Source organism: Salmo salar, chromosome 13, assembly GCF_965601325.2.
Source record: "Salmo salar chromosome 13, fSalSal1, whole genome shotgun sequence".
In the NCBI taxonomy this organism is placed as follows: Eukaryota; Metazoa; Chordata; class Actinopteri; order Salmoniformes; family Salmonidae; genus Salmo; species Salmo salar.
The window spans coordinates 85,319,860-85,342,958 of record NC_138303.1 but is presented as its reverse complement, the minus strand read 5'-3'; the positions used below and the strand labels follow the sequence as shown (position 1 = coordinate 85,342,958).

The 23,099-nt window shown below is 41.5% G+C and overlaps 1 protein-coding gene across 3 annotated transcripts; it reads right to left on the bottom strand.

Moving 5' to 3' along the window:
* Positions 1–2,198: 2,198 nt before the first annotated feature.
* On the bottom strand, positions 2,199–20,010 carry LOC106567858 (ribose-phosphate pyrophosphokinase 1-like). Of its 3 annotated transcripts, XM_014137686.3 has the most exons (8): positions 19,849–20,008; positions 19,618–19,746; positions 17,498–17,687; positions 12,856–12,954; positions 12,502–12,626; positions 11,996–12,169; positions 11,613–11,772; positions 2,199–4,276 (listed from the first exon to the last, which is right to left on the bottom strand). In XM_014137686.3, exons 2-8 carry the CDS (start codon positions 19,737–19,739, stop codon positions 4,184–4,186), a joined length of 963 nt encoding a protein of 320 aa, XP_013993161.1. In that variant the 5' UTR covers positions 19,740–19,746; positions 19,849–20,008; the 3' UTR covers positions 2,199–4,183. The 3 variants fall into 3 exon arrangements, with proteins under 3 accessions (XP_013993161.1, XP_082816526.1, XP_045548228.1); XM_082960400.1 differs by having other exon boundaries at positions 17,504–17,687; positions 19,618–20,010; XM_045692272.2 differs by having other exon boundaries at positions 19,618–20,009.
* Positions 20,011–23,099: the final 3,089 nt, after the last annotated feature.

The following is a 23,099-nucleotide window of genomic DNA, read 5'->3' as shown; positions in this document are numbered from 1 at the left end:
CATGTAATCCTAGTAAAAATTCCCTGTCTTAGGTCAGTTACGATAACCACTTTATTTTAAGAATGTGAAATGTCAGAATAATAGTAGAGAGAATGATTTATTTCAGCTTTTATTTCTTTTATCACATTCCCAGTGGGTCAGAAGTTTACATACACTCAATTAGTATTTGGTAGCATTGCCTTTAAATTGTTTAACTTGGGTCAAAACGTTTTAGGTAGCCTTCCACAAGCTTCCCAAAATAAGTTAGGTGCATTTTGGCCCATTGCTCCTGACAGAGCTGGTGTAACTGAGTCAGGTTTGTAGGCCTCCTTGCTCGCACACGCTTGAGGTCAGGGCTTTGTGATGGCCACTCCAATACCTTGACTTTGTTGTCCTTAAGCCATTTTGCCACAACTTTGGAAGTATGCTTGGGGTCATTGTCCATTTGGGACCAAGCTTTAACTTCCTGACTGATGTCTTGAGATGTTGCTTCAATATATCCACATAATTTTCTTTCCTCATGATACCATCTATTTTGTGAAGTGCACCAGTCCCTCCTGCAGCAAAGCACCCCCACAACATGATCCTGCCACCCGTGCTTCACAGTTGGGATGGTGTTCTTCGGCTTGCAAGCGTCCCCCTTTTTCCTCCAAACATAACGATGGTCATTATGGCCAAACATTTCTATTTTTGTTTCATCAGACCAGAGGACATTTCTCCAAAAAGTTCAATCTTTGTCCCCATGTGCAGTTGCAAACCGTAGTCTGACTTTTTTTTAAATACCGGTTTTGGAGCAGTGGCTTCTTCCTTGCTGAGCGGCCATTCAGGTTATGTCGATATAGGACTCGTTTTACTGTGGATATAGATACTTTTGTACCTGTTCCTCCAGCATCTTCACAAGGTCCTTTGCTGTTGTTCTGGGATTTATTTGCACTCTTCGCACCAAAGTACATTCATCTCTAGGAGACAGAATGCATCTACATTTTACATTTGAGTCATTTAGCAGCCGCTCTTATCCAGAGCGACTTACAGTAGTGAATGCATACATTTCATACATTTTTTTCTCCGCACTGGTTCCCCGTGGGAATTGATCCCACAACCCTGGCGTTGCAACACCATGCTCTACCAACTGAGCTACACGGGACTACACAAGAATGCATCTCCTTCCTGATCGGTATGACAGCTGCGTGGTCCCATGGTGTTTATACTTGCGTACTATTGTTTGTACAGATGAACGTGGTACCTTCAGGCATTTGAAAATTGCTCCCAAGGATGAACCAGACTTCTGGAGGTCTACAATTATTTTTGAGGTCTTGGCTGATTTCCCCATGATGTGAAGCAAAGAGGCACTGAGTTTGAAGGTAGGCCTTGAAATACAGCCACAGGTCCAATTGACTCAAATGATGTCAATTAGCCTATCAGAAACTTCTAAAGCCATGGCATCCTTTTCTGTAATTTTCAAAGCTGTTTAAAGGCACAGTCAACTCAGTGTATGTAAACTTCTGACCCACTGGAATTGTGAAATAATCTGTCTGTAAACAATTGTTGGAAAAATTACTTGGGTCATGCACAAAGTAGATGTCCTAACCGACTTGCCAACACTATAGTTTGATAACAAGAAATGTGTGGAGTGGTTGGAAAAACTAATTTTAATGACTCCAACCTAAGTGTATGTAAACTTCCGACTTCAACTGTAATACCACACACACACACACACACACCTAACATTCTCCTATTCTAACGATATAAAACGTGTAGCTAGCAATTTCTATGTATAACAATCGAATATATGGTACCATTAGTAAAAACAATGTGTTTTTGTTTGATAGCCATTATTTGATACGCCTCACCACACAAGGCCAGTTGATAACGGTAGACAACCGGGGTCAGCCCACCGCCAAAGTCATTCCCCCCCTCCCCATTACAGATTGTTCTATTCATTTTGAATTTGTCAGCAGTGCCAGGTAGGCTACTACCGCCCTAGTACTATGGCTGCTGTGGACACCTTACTTTACTCTCATTACTTGGTGGTAGGCATGCACTGTTTTTGTGTGATGCATCTACCCCAAAATAAATGGTTTATTACAGCAAAGGAATATAAGGCATACATATTAAAACAGCAACTTTAGACCTCTGCTGACTGACAAGATCCCCAATCATAGTTTCACTTTGAATTGCATAGATAAAAAAACATAACAAATAATGAAAACAATTCAAAGTTACAGATATCATTTTATTGTTCCAAGATCATAACCCAATAAATCCATTTCAAGTATCCATGTTGTGGAGGGCAGGATATCTCATATCATGGGAGCAATGTTAAATCCTGCCCATTTTCCACATAAGGCAACAAGGATCCTCAAATCAATCTGCAGATGTCTTTCTTAGAGTTGGCTCGGTTTTAAAAGGGAGTTATAATTTCAGCTCAAAAATCGGACTAATTTAAATAGTAAAAACATCATAAAGATTTGATTCTGGGGTATAACGGCCTTGCAGTGTATTGCGCTTACCAGTTATTAACGCAGATACAGCCTTGTTTGACAGTTATATGGCTGACAATACTTTATAATCAATCAAAAGGAGAAAATATTAGGCCTTACACATACGCAGGCTTTTGAGCTGCGCAAGCAGTTGTTTTCTAAATGGACGAAGACTGAACTGAAGTTGAAGGGGCGCATGCTACCCCAAGCGGCGAGAGCCTGAAGGTTTCCCGAGTTTGAGCGCTGAACTTTCCAATACCTCGTAAAAATACTTGGGTTAGTAAAGCTAAACGAATGTGACAGCGACATTAGAAGCTCCATGCATTAAAGGCCTTATTGCTTGACGAATAAAAGATGGCAGATGTGCACGAGACATTGAATCACATTCATTAGGTATACACTGTGTACAAAATCTTTCCATGACATAGACTAGGGGGTTTCAAACTCATTCCACGGAGAGCCTAGTGCCTGCAGGTTTATGTGTTTTCCTTTCAATTAATCCCTAGACAACCAGGTGTGGGAAGTTCCTTGCCAATTAGTGCCAGGCGAGCGAAAACCCACAGACACTTTGCCCTCGTGGAATGAGTTTGACACCTGTGACACACTTGCCAGGTGAAAGCTAGCTCTTATTGAGATCACCTGTTAGATCCACTTCAAATCAGTGTAGCTGAAGGGGAGGAGACAGGTTAATGGATTTTTAAGCCTTGAGACATGGATTGTGTGCCATTCAGAGGGTGATTGGGCAAGACCAAAATATTTAAGTGCCTTCGAACGGGGTATGGTAGTAGGTGCCAGATGCACCGGTTTGAGTCAAGAACTGCAACGCTGCTGGGTTTTTCACACTTAACAGTGTCCCGTGTGTATCTAGAATAGTCCACCACCTAAAGAACATCCAGCCAAACTTCACACATGGGCCAGCATCCCTGTGGAACACATCACACCTTGTACAGTCCACACCCAGACAAATTGAGACTGTTCTGAGGGCAAAGGTGTTCCTAATGTTTTGTACACTCAGTGTGTGTGCAAGCAAGTGATGTTTTGATTACAATTACATAAAACCATGTAACTAAATATTTAAATCATGGTATCAACACGCCAAGGCATAGAATTAAGGACACTAACGGAATTGTGAACGGCAAGCGCTTCCTAGAATATCGCATAAAAAACAAGCTTATTTAGCATAAAGACAACTAAAGAGACTAGCTTAACTAAAGCAAGGATGTAAACAATACACAATGCTTTATTCTTGAACAACTGTGCCAAAAGCACCTTTGTCGTAAAACTAAAAATACTGTCTAGGAAATGCAAATGGATAGCTTCACTTTTCAAGGAGGCCCAAGTCCCCCCCAACATAAAAAAAAATATCAGTGAAAAAAAAAAAATAACTCATAAAACAGAACTAGCCATCTTGGAGCGTTTCTCTCAAATGTGGCGTCAGCAGCAATGTAAACTACAACTTTCAATAGACAATGCTTATATGAAACAACAACCTGGCATATTATTACACCAAGTAACTCAAATCTGCATTTGACAAGTCAAAAGGTCAAACCTGTAGATAGCCAGTGCAATAACAGAATATCGGAAAAAGTAGCCTACCCCACAGTAGGAGTATTTACTAACTACTTCCATCCCTTCTCTTGACACGGGGAAAGAATGGGCTGTGATGGTGGTGCTCCAGACATCCCTCCTTTGGTACAGGTTCACCGGGAAAAAGGGTGGGGTTGTTACAAGGGAACATGGCTGAAGAGATACGACACAGACTCCCCGTTGTGTGTCCGACGAATAGCCTCTGCCAAGATCATGGAGATGTCAATAACCTGAAATAAGAAAACTAATTAACAAACCAGAATCTCACTCAGACTTATTGAATATTTCCCCACGGATAACTTCAAAACGCCAAAGATAAAACAATTGGTCAACTAAACACCAGTAATAGATAGATATCTATCTATCTATCACACACACACATCAGTGCATTCGGAAATGATTCACACCACTTGACTTTTTCCCCCCATTTTGTTACGTTGCAGCCTTACTCTAAAATGGATAAAAATAGCCCCCCCTCCATTAAAATCTACACAATACCCCATAATGACAAAGCAAAAACAGGTTGACATTTTTGCATAGTAAACCTGAAATATCATATTTACATAAGTATTCGGACTCTTTACTCAGTACTTTGTTGAAGCACCTTTGGCAAAGATTACAGCCTTAAGAGTATTTTTGGGTATGAAGCTACAAGCTTGGCACACCTGTATTTGGGCAGTTTCTCCCATTATTCCATGCAGATCCTCTCAAGCTCTGTCAGGTTGGATGGGGAGCATTGCTGCACAGCTATTTTCAGGTCTCTCCAGAGATGTTCGATCGGGTTCAAGCCCGAGTTACTCAAGGACATTCAGAGACTTGTCCCAAAGCCACTCCTGCATTGTATTGGCTGTGTGCTTAGGGCCGTTGTCCTGTTGGAAGTTGAACCTTCGCACCAGTCTGAGGTCCTGAGCGCTCTGGAGTAGGTTTTCATCAAGGATCTCTCTGTACTTTGCTCCATTCACCTTTGCCTCGATCCTGACTAGTCTCCCAGCCTCTGCCACTGAATAACATCTCCACAGCATGCTGCCACCACCACGCTTTACCATAGGGATGGTGCCAGGTTTCCTCCAGATGCTTGGCAGTCAGGCCAAAGAGTTCAATCTTGGTTTCATCAGACCAGAGAATCTTGTTTCTTACAGTCTGAGTGTCTTTAGGTTCCTTTTGGCAACCTCCAAGTGGGATGTCATGTTCCTTTTACTGAGGAGTGGCCACTCTACTGGCCACTCTACCATAAAGGCCTGATTGGTGGAGTGCTGCAGAGATGGTTGTCCTTCTGGAAAGTCCCATTTACCAATCAAGTTGTAGAAACAAAGGATGATCAATGTAAACAGGATGTACCTGAGCTCAATTTCAAATCTCATAGCAAAGGGTCTGAATACATATGTAAATAAGGCATCTGTTTTTAATTTTAATACATTTGCAAACATTTCTAAAAACCTGTTTTCACCTTGTCATTATGGGGTATTGTGTGTAGATACAATTATTTCAATCCTATTTTAGAATAAGGCTGTAACGTAACAAAATGTGGGAAAAGTCAAGGGGTCGGAGTACTTTCTGAAGACACTGTAGCGTAGTTTCAACACAGTAAAGAGCGAGGACAATGCAATACAGAGTAAGAATGAATCAAGCAGATACTGTAGTTAAGGCAACATGCTGAGCCATGGAAATGAAGATGTTCACAGCCTGCTGCTTAGCTAATCATTGGACATTGTTTAAAGAGGTTGCTATGGAGTGGAGGGAGGTTGGTATGTGTGCTCTGTACTGGTGTCATGTGATCTGCTATTTGTGAAAGCAAAACATTTGTCCAAACTTCAGCAACTTTCAGTGAATTTCTTACAGTTCAGAAAATGAACTACAATTAAATTATTTTAGAAAATAATATAATGTTTAAATTCCCCAAGTGACCTAAACCCTGCAACCAGTAAAGCGTTAGGTGTGAATCCCTGCCTCAGCACCTAGGGCTGGGCGATTCAACAAATTAATTATGTTTTAGTGCGATATTCCAAACGCCTATATCACAAGAATCTCTCTATAAAAAAATGTTAATGTATAAGCGCTTAAGCCCACTTGTTCTCATGTCTTTTTGGTCTTGTTGTTTTCACTTCTGCGATGGTGCACATTCTTATCACACACGCATCCTCCCATGCACAACAAAGATTAAAGAAAACCTTCTGACAAGTGGTTTCAACTTCCATTTGCATTTGAGGTTTGGTCCAACAGAATCGGTCATATGGACACCGAAACACATTGAGAAATTATTTTACTGTAATAGACGAGAACTTAAAAAGGGTATCATTGGAAAGGTTGTGTCTCAACTCCTCAATGAGCAGACACTGGAAAAACAGGAGTATCAATGAATATTGAGTCTGGAAAATGAATGCTCAGTTTGTCAGGTGCAGATTCCCCTAGCAGCATTTTAGCCAGACTTATTTTATAAAATGTGCAATGAGCATAAACAACAATTATATAAGGAATTGGCAACTCGTTCTCATTCTGAGAAATAAGGTAGGCCACTTGAATTCAACATCTGAACAAAGTGGATAGTCTATCATGCTGTTCAAACAGTTGGAGACTGACAGAAGGGTGTGTTAATTATTCAACTGTTCTACCTTGTTAGCAAGCAAATTGATCCAAATTAGCTAGACTTTAACTATAAAGATTAGCTGGCTACTCCCTAGCACGTGGGCTTATGCTTGAGAGATGTTTGAGGCCAGTGTTCATTTTCTATACTGCCTGCTAAGTTGGTCATTATTAGTGAATGTGCATGGTTCTGGTTAAATTTGTAACCAAAAGGCATTTGACTTGAAAGCCAGATCAGTGATTATTGAAAAAAAAAAAAAGCTAGTTAAACTATTTTGATAAAATAATTAAATTATTAGTAGTGCTGAGCGATTAGTGCTTTGAGATTGGTTCGATTATGTAAATAAATCAGTTTGATTGAATGCTGTAACACAGAATAAAAAAAACAATTAAAGTCCCATGATGGTAGTGATTGCTTATCACTTAATGTATTCACATTACCTTAATAAAATATTTCAGTTGTGTAAATTATGTTCATCTCATCTCAAATTATGAGTCATCTCATCTCTATAGAGCTACTGCCAAGAGAATTCTCTTCTGTTATACTCACAGCCGTGTATATTCCCCCTCAAGCCAATACCACGACGGCCCTCAAATAACTACACTGGATACTATGCAAACTGGAAACCACATATCCTGAGGCCGCATTTATTGTATCCGGGGATTTTAACAAAGCTAATCTGAGGAAAACGCTACCGAAGTTCTACCAACACATTGACTGTAGCACTCGTTCTGAGAAAACATTGGACCACCGCTACTCAACTTCACAAAAGCCCCTCCCCCGCCCTCCCATCAACAAATCTGATCACAACCCAATTTTGCTCCTCCCTTCCTATAGGCAGAAACTCTAACAGGAAGTACCTGTGCTACGGACTATTCAACGCTGATCTGACCAATCGGAATCCATGCTTCACTCAGGGCTCCCGAGTGTCGCAGCAGTCTAAGGCACTGCATCTCAGTGCAAGAGGCGTCACTAGAGTCCCTGGTTCGATTCCAAGCTATATCATACATACCAAGCTATACCATGATTGGGAGTCCCATAGGGCGGCACACAATCAGCCCACGTCGTCCAGGTTTGGCTGGTAGGCCGTCATTGTAAATAAGAATTTGTTCTTAACTGACTTGCCTAGTTAAAGGTTACATTTTTAAAAATAATTCAAGATTGTTTTGATCACATGGACTGGGATATGTTCTGGGCAGCCTCGGAATAATATCGACAAATACACGGATACAGTGACTGAGCTTTAGGAAATGTTTAGATTTTGTACTCACTGACTATTAAAACCTACCAAAACCAGAAACCATGGATAGATGGCAGCATTCGCACAAAACTAAAAGCGCAAACCACCACATTTAACCATGGCAAGGTGACTGGGAATATGGCCGAACACAAAACAGTGTAGTTATTCCCTCCGTAAGGCAATCAAACAGGAAAAACGCCAGTAGAGATAAAGTGGAGTCGCAATTCAACGGCTCAGACACGAGACGTATGTGGCAGGGTCTACAGACAATCAGGGATTATAAAAGGAAAACCAGCCACATCGCAGACAAGGACATCTGACTTCCGGATAAGCCAAACACCTTTTTGCCCGCTTTGATGATAACGCAACGCCACCGACGCAGCCAGCTACCAAGGACTGTGGGCTCCCTTTCTCCGTGGCCGACGTAAGTAAGACGTTTAAGTGTGTTAACCCTCGCAAGGCTGCCGGCCCAGATGGCATCCCTAGCCTCGTCCTCAGAGCATGCGCAGACCAGCTAGTTGGAGTGTTGACGGACATATTCAAACTCTCCCTATTCCATTCTGCTGTCCCCACATGCTTCAAGATGTCCACCATTGTTCCTGTACCCAAGAAAGCAAAAGAAACTGAACGAAATTACTACCGCCCCGTAGCGCTCACTTCTGTCATCATGAAGTGCTTTGAGAGGCTAGTCAAGGATCATATCACCTCTACATTACTGGACACTCTAGACCCACTTCAATTTGCTTACCGCCCTTTAGATCTACAGACAACGCAATCGCCATCGCACTGCACAATCCCATCTGGACGAGAGGAATACCTATGTAAGAATGCTATTCATTGACTATAGCTCAGCATTCAACACCATAGTACCCTCCAAGCTCATCATTAAGCTCGGGGCCCTGGGTCTGAAGCCCGCCCTGTGCAACTGGGTCCTGGACTTCCTGACGGGCCACCACCAGGTGGTGAAGGTAGGAAACAACACCACTACTTCATCGATCCTCAACATAGGGGCCCCATAAGGGTGCATGCTCAGCCCCCTCCTGTACTCCTATGACTGCATGGCCACGCACGCCTCCAACTCAATCAAGTTTGCAGATGACAACAGTAGTAGGCCTGATCACCAAAAATGACAAGACAGCCTACAGGGAGTAGGTGAGGGCCCTGGGAGTGTGGTGACAGGAAAATAACCTCTCACTCAATGTCAACAAAACAAAGGAGCGGATCGTGGACTTCAGGAAACCGCAGAAACACCCCACTATCCACAGCGACAGGACTGCAGTGGAGAAGGTGGAAAGTTTAAGGTTCCTCGGCGTACACATCAATGACAAATCGAAATGGTCCACCCACACAGACAGTGTGCTGAAGGCGCAACAGCACTTCTTCAGGCTGATTGTTTTTTGGCTTGGCACTTAAAACCCTCAAACATGCACAATTGAGAGTATCTTGTCGTGCTGTATTGCCACCTGGTACGGCAACTGCACCGCCCGCAACCGTAGGGCTCTCCAGAGGGTGGAGCATCACTGGGAACAAACTACCTGCCCTCCAGGACACCTACAGCACCCGATGTCACAGGAATGCCAAAAAGATCAAGGACAACAACCACCCGAGCCACTGCCTGTTCACCCCACTATCATCCAGAAGGCGAGGTCAGTACATGTGCATCAAAGCTGGGACAGAGAGACTGAAAAACAGCTTCTATCTCATGGCCATCAGACTGTTAAATAGCCATCACTAGCACCTTAGAAGCTGCTGCCCTATATACATAGACTTGAAATCACTGGCCACTTTAATAATGGAACACTAGTTACTTTAATAATGTTTACATATTTTGCATTACTCATCTCATATGTATATACTGTATTCTATTCTACTGTATTTCAGTCTATGCCGCTCCGACATTGCTCGTTCAAATATTGATATATTCTTAATTCCATTCCTTTAGATGTGCGTATTGTTGTGAAGTTGTTAGATATTACTGCACTGTTGGAGCTAGAAACACAAGCATTTCGCTACACCCGCAATAACATCTGCTAAACATGTGTATGTGACCAATAAAATTGGATTTGAACTTTGCATACTTGGCATTCTCTCAACCAGCTTCATGAGGTAGTCACCTGGAATACATTTCAATTAACAGGTGTGCCTTCTTAAAAGTGAATTTGTGGAATTTCTTTCCTCAATGCGTTTGAGCCAATCAGTTGTGTTGTGACAAGGTTAGGGGTTGTATACAGAAGACAGCCCTATTTGGTAAAAGACCAAGTCCATATCATGGCAAGAACTGCTCAAATAAGCTAAGACAAACAGTCCATGATTACTTTAAGGCATGAAGGTCAGTCAATCCGGAAAATGTCAAGAACTTTGAAAGTTTCTCCAAGTGCATTCGCAAAAACCATCATGATGAAACTGGCTCATGAGGACCGCCACAGGAAAGGAAGACGCAGAGTTACCTCTGCTGCAGAGGATAAGTTCATTAGAGTTACCAGCCTCAGAAATTGCAGCCCAAATAAATGTGACAGAGTTCAAGTAAGACATCTGAACATCAACTGTTCAGCGGAAACTGCGTGAATCATGCCTTCATGGTCAAATTGCTGCAAAGAAACACAGACTTGCTTGAGCCAAGAAACACAAGCAATGGACATGTATCATTATTATTTATTTAACTAGGCAAGTCAGTTAAGAACAAATTCTTATTTACAATGACAACCGAGGAACAGTGCCTTGTTCAGGGGCAGAACGACAGTTTTACCTTGTCAGCTCGGGGATTCGATCAAGCAACCTTTCGGGTTACTGGCCCAATGCTCTAACCACTAGGCTACCTGCCGCCCCGACATTAGACCGGTGGAAAATCCTTTGGTCTGGAGTCCAATTTTGCGAATTTTTTCCATACTTATCAGATTCCAATATATTCCCTCATTAAAATGCTAATCATTTTATAAAAAATGTTACATGCGTTTTTCTGGATTTTTTTGTTGTTATTCTGTCTCTCACTGTTCAAATAAACCTACCATTATAAATTATAGACTGATCATTTCTTTGTCAGTGGGCAAACGTACAAAATCAGCAGGGGATCAAATACTTTTTTCCCCCTCACTGTATGTGAGAACTCCTTAAAGACTGTTGGAAAAGCATTCCAGGTGAAGCTGGTTGAGAGAATACCAAGAGTGTGCAAAGCTGTCAAGGCAAAGGGTGGTTATTTTGAAGAATCTAAAATATTTAACACTTTTTTGGTTACTACTTGATTCCATGTGTTATTTCATAGTTTTGATGTCTTCAGTATTATTCTACAATGTAGAAAATAGTCCAAATAGAGGAAAACCTTTGAATGAGTAGGTGTGTCCAAACTTTTGACTGGTACTGTATGTAGAATATTGGCCTGTTGGAAATTACAACTCCCTACTACATCACACAGTTCAGGATGGATCTGATTTATCTGTAGAGAAACTGTGCAACGTGCGCCTTGAGCTCACAGGAAGAAAAAAAACAAATGAAATGAAACTCAAACAAATGTAGTCAAAATCTGTCAGTTGTTTAAAAAACAAAAAATAACCTACATTTCAGTTAGTCGCTCAGCACTAATTATTAGTGGGTCTTATGGTTGTGGACGGCTTATATTTTAGCCTAGGTATAATTTCACAAGCCCTGAATTCATTAGATTATTGCTGACTGTTTGACATGCAGTGTATTTTACCTTTATTGTACAAAAATATATATTACGGATCTCCATATCGCCCAGCCCTATTCTGACCTGTATTTTTGAACAGTGTTTCATCATGTCTTCCTGAGGGATGGTATTCGTGACAACCACAGCCTCAAAACAGGCATTGTTAATGCGGGTGATGGCAGGGCCTGAAAAGATCCCATGGGTCAGGATAGCGAAGACCTTTGTAGCTCCAGCAGAGACGAGCCTGGATGTCCAGAAGGAAAAAAAGATAAACAAAAAAGACAACTAAAATAGGTCGAATTCCCCCCCTTTTGTTTGTAAACAACCTTGCTATCAAATTTATATTTTCAGAGACAGTTCCCTAAACAATTGTAATAGCTCGTCAGTATCGGTAGTACATTTAAAGATTGAATATTCAGTCTCTGCTCTGTAAAGATCTATGCAGCTAAAACACAGTAGTGACTCACTTATCTGCAGCATGGCAGATGGTGCCGCAGGTGTCTGCCATGTCATCAACCAAGATGGCCACTCTGTCCTTCACGTCCCCCACCAGGACCATGCGGTCCACCTCGTTAGCCTTCTTTCTCTCTTTGTGGATGAGCGCGAAGTCCACATTCAGCCTGTCTGCTATAGAGGTGACCCTGCAAGGGGAATCCACAGATTGGAATAATTGACATCATCTGTAGTTCCATAACCTCACCCCAAAAAGTTACATCACAATTAACATAGAACTATAAACCTGTTTCTTACTATATGATAAATCCCAAATTGCAAACGCATGCACTGATGACAGTATCAAAAAGGTTGTTGCCTATTACAACTAAATGGTTGTAATAATGAACGAGGTGAAAGTAACAAACACGTTAATGAATTGATCCACAATCATCCTTTCAACGTGCTGATATTTCTAACAACTAAAATGTGTCCCTTTGAATTGATGAAGCATCTGTAGGCCCATTGGTACCTGCTTTACCTTTTTGCTCCTCCGGCATCAGGAGACACAATGGTGCAATTCTTCCACTCATTGATGTTCTCTTTGATCCATTTCAGCACAGCTGGCTCAGCATATAGATTGTCCACAGGGATATCAAAGAACCCCTACAGAGGCATACAGAGAGCAAAACCATTATAAGATACAGGATCATTAGTCAGTGTCCTCAAACTTCCTTACTTGCAACAGCTTTTTGGAGAAAATGTAATGTGGCTCATTATAGTATGTAACACAAGTATAGTCTAATTAATAGTTTTTACATCTTACTTGTGAATACTACAATAGTGACCGCAATATACTGATGGAATGAGACAACTAATGTGCCAGATTGCTCACCTGTATCTGCGAGGCATGCAGGTCCATGGTGATAATGTGATTGGCTCCTGACACTGACAACATGTTGGCCACCAGCTTTGCAGAGATGGGTGCCCGACTCTGAAGAAAAACATTGTTAACCTTTATGCTTATACAATGCCTGAAGGACCATTGAGCCACTGTAATTATATATATATAATATATATATATATAAAAGAGGAATACCCATCTCCTTTCTGAATTAGCTTTGTCAGTAGGGTTGCAAAGGGTTGGAAACTTTCCGGTAAATTTCCCGAAATTTTTCATGGGAAGTTAAGCCCTAGGATTTTGGAAATGTTGCTTAAATTCATCAAAAAAAATGTGCTTATAACAGTGAACCATTTTTGTGCGGTACACATAAGTTAATTATAGGTCTTGTGGCATATTTTGGTTAAACTATCCCCAATTCAATGGAATTGTAACCCTCTGCATGCACAGTGCATTCTTCCATCACATGTACAGCTGATTCTCAAGATCTTGCACACAAATGAGATGCTATTTAGCCCACACTACTACACTGTCTGAGTCAAGGACTACATGCTTTCTGGTAAGTTTTGATTAAAATACTGGCTGGGGTGAATATATTTTATATCACATACATTATTTTTTGTTAACTAGTAAATAGTAGCCTACAGCAAAGTGTGTTTAAATCATTTCTAACTTGTTAACAATTTCTGCTAGTTCGTTTTTGCTACCATGTGGGTTTTAGCTTGCTTGAGCCTGCTAACTGAGGAGTGTTAATTCACCTGTTTCCATACATGCTTCATTTAAAAAAATATATCTTAGAAAGTAGTTGTTTAATCTAACTGCTAAACTATTTCCGTACATGGAGTTGTTTTATAATTTTTTTACTCATTTTTTTCTAATCTTTACAGGAAAATCCCACAGGCACTATCTGATGTGTGGAGACATTTCACTGCAGCTAATGTAGAAGGAAAAGCTGTGTACATTTGCAAATACTGAGCCAAATCATATGTGAAGAATGCAACAAAGATGCAGAATTATCTGGCCAAGTGCATAATGTTCCCTCAGCTCTCACAACAAGCAACCTCTGACAAGAGTCCCTCTACTTCTATTCGAGGTGAAAATTATGAATCAGACACCTTATCGATAGCAAAAGCTCATGGTCCTCCTGGAATCAGAAGTTTTTTGGACTCAATGGAGGAACGTAGTCAGAAATGCTGATGAATGTCTTGTTCGAACTGTGTATGCAACTGGTTCACCTCTGATGCTCACAGGCAATGTGTATTGGAAGAGCTTTCTGAATGTTCTTCGCCCAGCATACACCCCTCCAACCAGACATGCTTTATCTTCTCATTTTCTGGATGCAGAGTTCAAGTGAAGGTCAAGCAAATCATAGAGAAAGCAGACTGTTTTGCAATCATCTCTGATGGGTGGTCAAATGTTTGTGGGCAAGGAATAATTAACTACAATAATTAACTGTTTGACAGTCTCCTGGAGGGGAAGCGTAGCCTAGTGGTTAGAGCGTTGGACTAGTAACCGAAAGGTTGCAAGATTGTCAGCTCGGGGAATCAATGTACAAATCTGTCGTTCTGCCCCTGAACAAGGCAGTTAACCCACTGTTCCTAGGCCATCATTGAAAATTAGAATTTGTTCTTAACTGACTTGCCTAGTAAAATAAAGGTAAAATAAATAAAAGCAGTCTCCAAGAAATGGCCATATCACAGTCTGCCATCAAGAGGATCCTCCTGGATTATGTATTTTGGGAGACAGTGGTAAGCAGCCTGAAACCTATAGCAGTAGCCATTGAACAGATTGAGGGAGACAATGCCATCCTGTCTGATGTTCAGACTCTGCTTGCAGATGTAAGAGAAGAAATCCATACTGCCCTGCCCACTTCACTGTTGCTCCAAGCAGAGGAAACTGCAGTTCTGAAATACATCTAAAAGCATGAAGACTTCTGCCTGAAGCCCATACACGCCGCAACGTACATGTTGGACCCCCAAGTATGCTGGCAAGAGCATCGTGTCTGGTGCAGAGATCAACAAGGCCTATGGTGTCATCACTACCGTGTCTTGCCACCTTGGCCTGGATGAGGGCACGGTTCTTGGCAGTCTGGTGAAGTACACTTCCAAGCAAGGGCATTGGGATGGAGATGCAATATAGCAGTCGTGCCAACATATCTCATCAGCCACCTGGTGGAAGGGACTTTGTGGATCGGAGGCTCTTTCCCCTGTTGCCTTCATCATCCTCCAAATCACACCAACATCAGCCGCCTCAGAGCGTAACTGGTCCTTGTTTGGGAACACTCACACACCAAAGCACGCAACAGGCTGACCAATACAAGGGTTGAAAAATTGGTGGCCATCCAGGCAAATTTGAGCCATCCTCAACAAGGTTGGAAAGTGACAGTGAAGATGAGACCTCAGAGTCTGATGTTCAAGAGTTGGACATTGAGGAGGTCCAGGGAGAAGACATGGAAGCCTGAGAGGAAGACAGTCTAGAAACTAAAGCTTTGGTTATCATTTTACAGATGCACGTTGAAAACATTTTTGGGAGATGCGATGGATCATTCAATATTCCCTTTCTTTTGTTGTTCAGTGAAATCATCCCATGTGAAGAGTCAACTCATTTAATTAAAGTTCAATTCATAGCAATTTTCTTTTTCTATTGGAAGGATTTAGTAATTTGCAATTATGTCTACTTATGATAAACATTTTACCTTATGTTTCTGTTTCCATATAATATGGTAAATATATGCAATGCAAAAATCATCCAAATTGAAATGGTATTAATAATTTGCATATATTTCCGTTAATTCCCATGGAAAGTTTCCACCTCAATATTCCCCAAAATGTGCAACCCTAGTTAGTCCATTCAACCAAAGTGGTTCGTCCAATAGGGCGTTTTTGAAAAGCAGTCAAATATTTGCTGAGATCAATCAAATCAAATCACTGACTGATATTGATAGTGCAGAGCAGCGGTTCCTAAACTAGGGGTTACGAGCCCCATGTGTGGTCTCCTGATGTTAAAAATGGTGGTCGCGGGAGAATTTCATTCCCACTGTGAATTGCTAGGCCCGCTACATGAAACCACACACTATTGCAGAGACGTTCATGTCACCGGACACAATTGATATAGTGAAAACAATGTGTGGGGAGGCAGAGGTGCAGAAACTCACATCAATACCTTTGTCAGATAACACTGTTAAACTAAGAATTAATGCTATTGCTAGCAATCAAAAGAAAACTGACTGAATGACAAACTCTCCAGCTTATGCTCTCCAAATGAAAATTAGCTGTGAGGGCCGAGATGCCCACGCATTGACTTTTGTTCGCTACACACGTCAGGGAATGCTATTCACAAGGACCTATTGCTCTGTCTCACGATTCAAGAGCATAAAACGGCAGAGGAGATGTTCAGTGTGCTGCGTGGGCCATATTGACGAAAAACAAATTCCATGGGCTCAAACGGTGAACTTTTGCACAGATGGGGCTCAATCTATGGCGGGCAGGGCAAGCCTCTGCACTCTAGTTATGAATGTCTCCCTCTCCCATATGGATATACTGAGAGCAACTGGCGGCAAAAGAGCTGAGCACAGAACTCTGAGATAAATTGCAGCAGGTAACTTTGATTGTAAACTACATTAAACTACATCCACTGCACACACACCTGTTCGCAAAACTATGTGGAGATATGGGATCAGAGCATGACAATGTTCTATTTCACACCAAGGCTTGGCAGTTTCGAGATGGAGTGTTGGAAAGATTTTTTTGCATTGAGAGATGAACTGTTGTCATGTAACAGACATATTTGGGAAACTGAACGCAAGCATGCAGGGGAAATACAAAAACATTTTACAGATGAGTGAATCAGTGGATTCAGAGGAAATAATTCTTATTGGAATAGGAGTTCTTATCTTTCCAAAGTGAACCATGACACCTTCCCTCAGCTGTGCATGTTTCTAACAGATAACAGAATCAGTAAGTGTCCCACACAAGTGATGGCTGCTCACCTCCAACACTTGGAAGAGCACTTTCTGACCTACTTCCCAATCCAGACTCAGTTGACATGCCGGTAAGTGAAATCGAACAGCTGATCAAGCGGTCATGTGACCGAATGCTGCAGACAACGTAGGAGTTTTCGCTCCCAACTCAAAGGGAATAACCTGCCGTCTCCCTCTAAGCATTACAACTCATGGTATCCTTCGCCAGCTCATATCTGTGTGAAGCTGGATTCAGTTATCTTTTCTGCATTAAAACCAAATATAGATCCAGGTTGGATGTGACAGCAGAGATGAGGTGCACACTTTTGACCACGCCTCCTGACGCGACATGCATCAAGCACACCCATCTCATTAGTGGCGGTGAGAAGAGACATCAGACTAATTTGCAAATGACTGTCATAGCCCCACATTAAAAGTATGTGATAATTTGAGAAGACAATCAGAAATAGTATTAGAATGTTTTTCAATTGACTGCCATTGCCCCAAATAAAACAAAGTTAACATTGCCTGTTAATTACAACAAAAAATGTCCACATGGTTGGGGCCGTGATAATTTTTAGATATCAAAATGGGGTCGTGGGCCAAAAAGGTTTGGGAACCCCTGGTGTAGTGTGTTGGTGCTGTGAATAGAGAACAAACTATTTAAGTTTCCCTCACCCCCACCTTGTCCTTCTTGTCTTGTCTTGCATATGGGAAACAGGGGATGACAGCCGTGACTCGTGAGGCAGAGGCAATCTTACAGGCATTGATCATGATGAGGAGCTCCATTAAGTTATCGTTAATCTCACCACAACCACTCTGGACAATGTAGACATCCTCTCCTCTGACACTCTCCCCAATCTCCACGCTGCAGGGGTAAATCATGCAGTGTCAGACAGTAGACTATACATGGTGACAGGACCATAACAGGTAGAGAACATTAAGATCATAGCATCATGGGCTTCCAGGTCAATGGTTACAACTCAATGAATGAATGTTCCGTATATTCACAGTCATACATTTCTGCTCTACCAACTATTCTGTGATCTAACATTATACCAACATCATAACTTGAAAAAGAAACAGAGGATATTGAAGAACCCTATAACCCTATCCCTACACTCAGGATGAGCGCTATTATTACAAACCTCCAGGTAAACAATATTCTTAAGCTTTTCACATGTCAAAGGCACCTGCTACTTATACCCCTGCAACAAGCAAGCAAGTCCCATGTCTACTGTCAAAAGGATCATTTTACAACACTAGTAAAACACAGTATAACTCAGAAGTATTAATATGGTTATATGAAAATAATTTAAATTGGTTTGATAAGACAACTCCTGTGATGGATGGAAAATAATTTGTTGCAACAGAGTATATAGCCTACCAACTTCTCCTACTGCTAGAAAGTCAGTGTGGGTGCTAGCATCAAAAGGAAGTAGTGTAATACAATTATAAGCTTTTAGCCTGACAAATTGGCTAGAAGTCAATGATTCCCACTACTTGGAGGATGTAAAGTTAGCTTGCCAAATGCCGCTTTCAAAACAACTGGGACCTCGGAAATCTACGACTTCAGTGCATTCAAGACAACTGGAACTCGGAAAAACTGGGGGGAAATCGTTTAAAGGTAATTCAAATCGGAAACTCTGGCCTCTTGCCGTGTTCAAAACTGGGAACTCTGATATCTCCGACTTCAGTGCGTTCAAAACAACTGGGAACGCGGGAAAAAACGATTTTAACGTTCATCCAACTCGAAAACTATTTATAGAGCTCTGCATTTCCGACATGAAGATCACTGACGTCATGATTTGACCTCGTATTTTTTCGAGTTTCCAGTTGTTTTGAACGCGGCATCTTTCTAGCGTTCCTACTTTCCGTTCTGAAGTACGAGTTCACAGTTGTCTTGAAACACCAACAGTCAACCTGAAGAAAGGTAATGATGCCATGGTCTCATGCAGCGTTCCCGTAATAGTCGGAACTAAAAAAAAAAACTCGGAAATGTCAGACTTGCTAACTGGTTGTAGTTATACACGTGCTGCGTTCATCCAGTTAACAAACCAGAAATTTCTGAGTTTCTTAGTTCCGAATAGCACGTGAACGCGGCATCCATGCATAAGTAGCGCATAGTATTCACACGTGAGGAACAATGAATGGTATGTGATTCACTGTGACTGTATTAATGGGAGAAGGTTAACTAGCCCGCTCTGCTTGCTAGCCATTTATACATGTAAAGGGCCACGAAGGGGTTTCCACTAGATAGCAGCCACAACGTCAAAATCGGAAATCGTAAAAATGGTACATTTGCTGTTTGGTCTTAATGTAAGGTTAGGCGTAACGTTAAGTTTGATTATGTATTTTAGAAATAGACGGGGTTTGACATTGTGGCAACAAGTGACGATCCCATGAAAGGTCATTGAAATGACATCCCACGATTACAATCCAAACGGTTTTTGGGAGTAGAAGTTCGAGGCCTCCTTCCCTTATCCGGTCTCATTTGATGGTAAATATAAAATTGCCAACACAACTAGTTAACTAGATACTACTGGTACAGGTTTGTAGATGCCAAAGGCTGTTTAAACTCCAATGCCCGGTTTGTGGTAAACTCATCTTAGCCACTATAGCTAGCAACAACGACCACTCACTCGTACTTTCAATTGGCCAAGTGGGCTAACATAACTCTCCGTTATCTAACGTTAGCAAACAATTACTACAAAATTCACACATGTCAAAAGTAACTAACGTTTGCTTGCAATATAACTGGTATTCGGTAAAATCTCAATTGCTTAAACACAACCTACCATGTCTCCTGATTACTGAATTTTTTTGTCACAACCTTCCCCAGTTCAAGTCCCAGGCGGTCGGCAATTTTCTGGCCAAGGTCCGGATGAGAGCTGCCGCTGAATATCTTTATGTTAGGCATTTTGGACCTACAAGGGATACGAATGAATTAACCAAATAACACCCGTAGTTACATAAATACACGGCTAACAAGCAAAAACATACATAAGTCTTCTCTTTAGCTAACCCACCAACAGCCAAGAGGAGCGCTTGGGATAGTGAATGATTTTTTTGTCTATAGGTTGGCTGGGTTACTCTTACTATACGGTGCTGAAATGGACACGCCGGGTGCCCAAATTGATGACGGGGAAAGGTTGTGTGGTGAGAACTCGATCGGTTGAAATACGATACGAGCGTTTACTTCAGAGAGCGCTCCGTAAGCCACGCCCCAGTGGACCGAGCTAAACATGTTACACCGGGACACGATTTATAGCCTGTCATTTTGCTATGGGTCAGCGGTGGTTCTGTGTAGACTAGTTATGCTAGTATATTTGAGACCAATGTATTGCAGTTCATTTCGTTTTTTTTTTAGTAGTCCTAAACAGGGAAACAACGAGTCCCAAACAGTTCGCAACAGAACATACCAGAGGGGGCATCGTTTACTACCTAACTTATTGGGATCATCTGGTTACAACCTGTGTTTGGAATACATTAGAAATACAAATAAAGATATAATTAAATTTGCTTTGAAAAGACGGGCCTGGCTGAGAATATAACATTCCGTTTTCGGCCTGAGTGTGGCGCTGTTAACCGCAATTTTCTAAGTCCATAATTAACCTATACTCTGCATCCATTGTCTTACATACTACTGCAACAACTTGTCAGTTATTTGCCCTTTTACAGAATACCTTTTTTTACTGAATTTTTACTAATGACTCAAAGTTATGTGACCATTAACATTCGCTGCATATCCATTGTCCTTCTCCCAAAGTGTGGACTTGCACATTTCTTCTCATCTCAGGGATTTAATAATGGTATAAAGTATCTCAAGCCAGTACTTACACCTGTCTAATGCTTGGATAGACAATTGATATGCAGCCATTGATTTCATGTGGCTTCATCAACAGATGGACTGGATGTGTCCCAAATGGCACCCTATTCCCTATACATAGTGCACTAATTTTCACCAAGGGCCATAGGGCTCTGGTCAAACGTAGGGCATTATACAGGGAAAAGGATGCCCATTGGGATGCATTGAACCTGTTGAGGCCCACCCTGCCTATAGTATAGCTTTTCTCCATCCCATTCCCCCAGTTAAGCAAATAAGGGGGAGAGGCTGCTACTATAATTGATGTAGTAAATTACTTTTCCTGTCAATTACTTTGATAAACTTCCATTATTGTGTAGGTGTGTGTCCCTTTTGAAGGTTTAATAAAACATTCTGTTAGAGCTGATTTAGACATATATGCATAAAAGACAGAACATTCAGAGCACTGTGTGTGTAAATATATGAATGTATATGATTAAATATTAGGTACATACCTTTATGATTTATATTTCCCTGACTGAGATATATTCCTTTTGTTAATAGTGTATCTTAGATTTTGTCTCCCCCTTTTTCCCATTCATTGTACTGTGGTAAGTGTGTTAGTGATAGGATAAAGGCAGGAATTTGGGCCTTCGGGGGTGTGGATTCTTAGCTAGACACGGGAGCGGTATTGTCTTTTGACCATACATATCTACATATATATTCAAGACTGCACAGTCATGGACCAATGAGATTAATTAGTTGCATTGCATTAGTTGCATTGCAGTTGTTGCCATTCAGCCCCATCTATCCTTGATATGGAATAACTGATAACTGACAAAATACACAGTTATTTTAATGTATGCTTTTATATGGTCTGTATCTCTGTATTACAGCAAGTCAAATAAAGATTAGTGCAAACTGGAAGTGTGAATTCTTTCTCCAATGATTTCCTAATGCTTGGGCATCATTGTCTTAATTGCAAATGAAAGCATAGTCTTCCTTTATTCATCATTTCAATAAGGAAAGCGCTATACCAGTATTCATGGCCAGCAGGTTCAGACAATATCCATAATGACTATAGAGAAAGTACTAACACTTCAAAGCCCTATGGTCAGATGGCTTTTCATAAAGACGTTGTGGTAAGTAATGGAATTCAAGTTTCTGGGTGTGTGGGGAGTGAGTGACTTGAGGGGGAAAAATAACCAGTGGAGGCAGCAACAGGAATGTAGGAGGTAGCGGGGTCCAGTTGGGATTGGGCCAGGCATATCCAGGTGTCAGGCCAGGGTGTCCTCAGTCATGGTCCTAAAGCCTCAGGCCCTCTGGATGTGGAGAAAGAGAAAAGATGAGGCTTAGTGTGAACATGGCTAAGACCATAGTACACACCACATGCACTGGGGGTAGAGAATAATCAGTAGTGTTGCTGTGGACACTGGATAATCTGACTAACACACACTCCTGTTTGACCTCGCTGTGATACTGTAGGCCTACTTATTTATATTTTCTGAGTCAATTCAGGTAGCATTCAATGTCCTGCGTTTGTGTTAACCATGGCATCCAGCATTGCACATAGACAGCGCTGCCAACTTTTGAAGAAAGCTTGGAGTGAGATTTGCTATGTGAATTTCATTGCCCCCGAGCACAACCCCTAGACGGGTGGGGGGCATTTTACTGTTTTAAAGTGAATTTCCTGCAATTCTACTGTTTTTACATGGCTTAGGCGTATGACCAGGGTGGATACATGTTTTTTTAAACACAGGTCAGGTGTATTCAGGATGCTTTGAACATTAAATGAACGCAAAAAATTGGACGACTTTGTTACTTTGCGATTTTTGAGGGATGATATTTAAAGCAGGGGCGCAACTTTCACTGGGACATGTCCCCCCCATTCTGAAATTGGATTTTTGTCCCCTACAGTTTTATCAATGGCTCCCGAGTGGCGCAGTGGTCTAAAGCACTGCATCTCAGTGCTAGAGGTGTCACTACAGACCCTGGTTTCGATTCCAGGCTGTATCACAACCAGGCGGGATTGGGAGTCCCATAGGGCGGCTCACAATTGGCCCAGCATTGTCTGGGGTAAGGTTTGGCCGGGGTAGGCCGTCATTGTAAATAAGAATTTGTTCTTAACTGACTTGCCTAGTTAAATAAAGGTAACATAAATTGGAATGTGATACAAAACAAGGTGACAATGTGCTTTAGGACCACTCAGATGCCTCCAAGCAGTCGGGTAGGCTGTTTGGAGTGTTTAATATGACTGAATTTAAGACAACATGGACACCAAGGGTGGGCTGACAGGCTGTGTGAAGGCAAAGCTTCTGTTTTGACTTTTTCTGGTATCATTTTTATAATTTTGTTTGGGTGAAAATGAGCTTTCCCAAGCTTCTCCTTCTCAATGCAAGAGCAGCAGATCTCTGACACAGACACTCAAAAATGAGTTCCAAACAGAAAATGCTTGTTTGTGAGAAGGAAGTATGT

What these genes read in the sequence shown, in the direction of transcription:
- LOC106567858 (XM_045692272.2), bottom strand. Translation starts at nt 19,739, where the DNA reads ATGCCTAACATAAAGATATTCAGCGGCAGCTCTCATCCGGACCTTGGC. An exon ending in GATGCCGGAGGAGCAAAAAG is followed by an intron (nt 12,170 to 12,501) that starts GTAAAGCAGGTA and finishes TTCCCCTTGCAG; the next exon opens with GGTCACCTCTATAGCAGACA. An exon ending in ATCTGCCATGCTGCAGATAA is followed by an intron (nt 11,773 to 11,995) that starts GTGAGTCACTAC and finishes CTGGACATCCAG; the next exon opens with GCTCGTCTCTGCTGGAGCTA.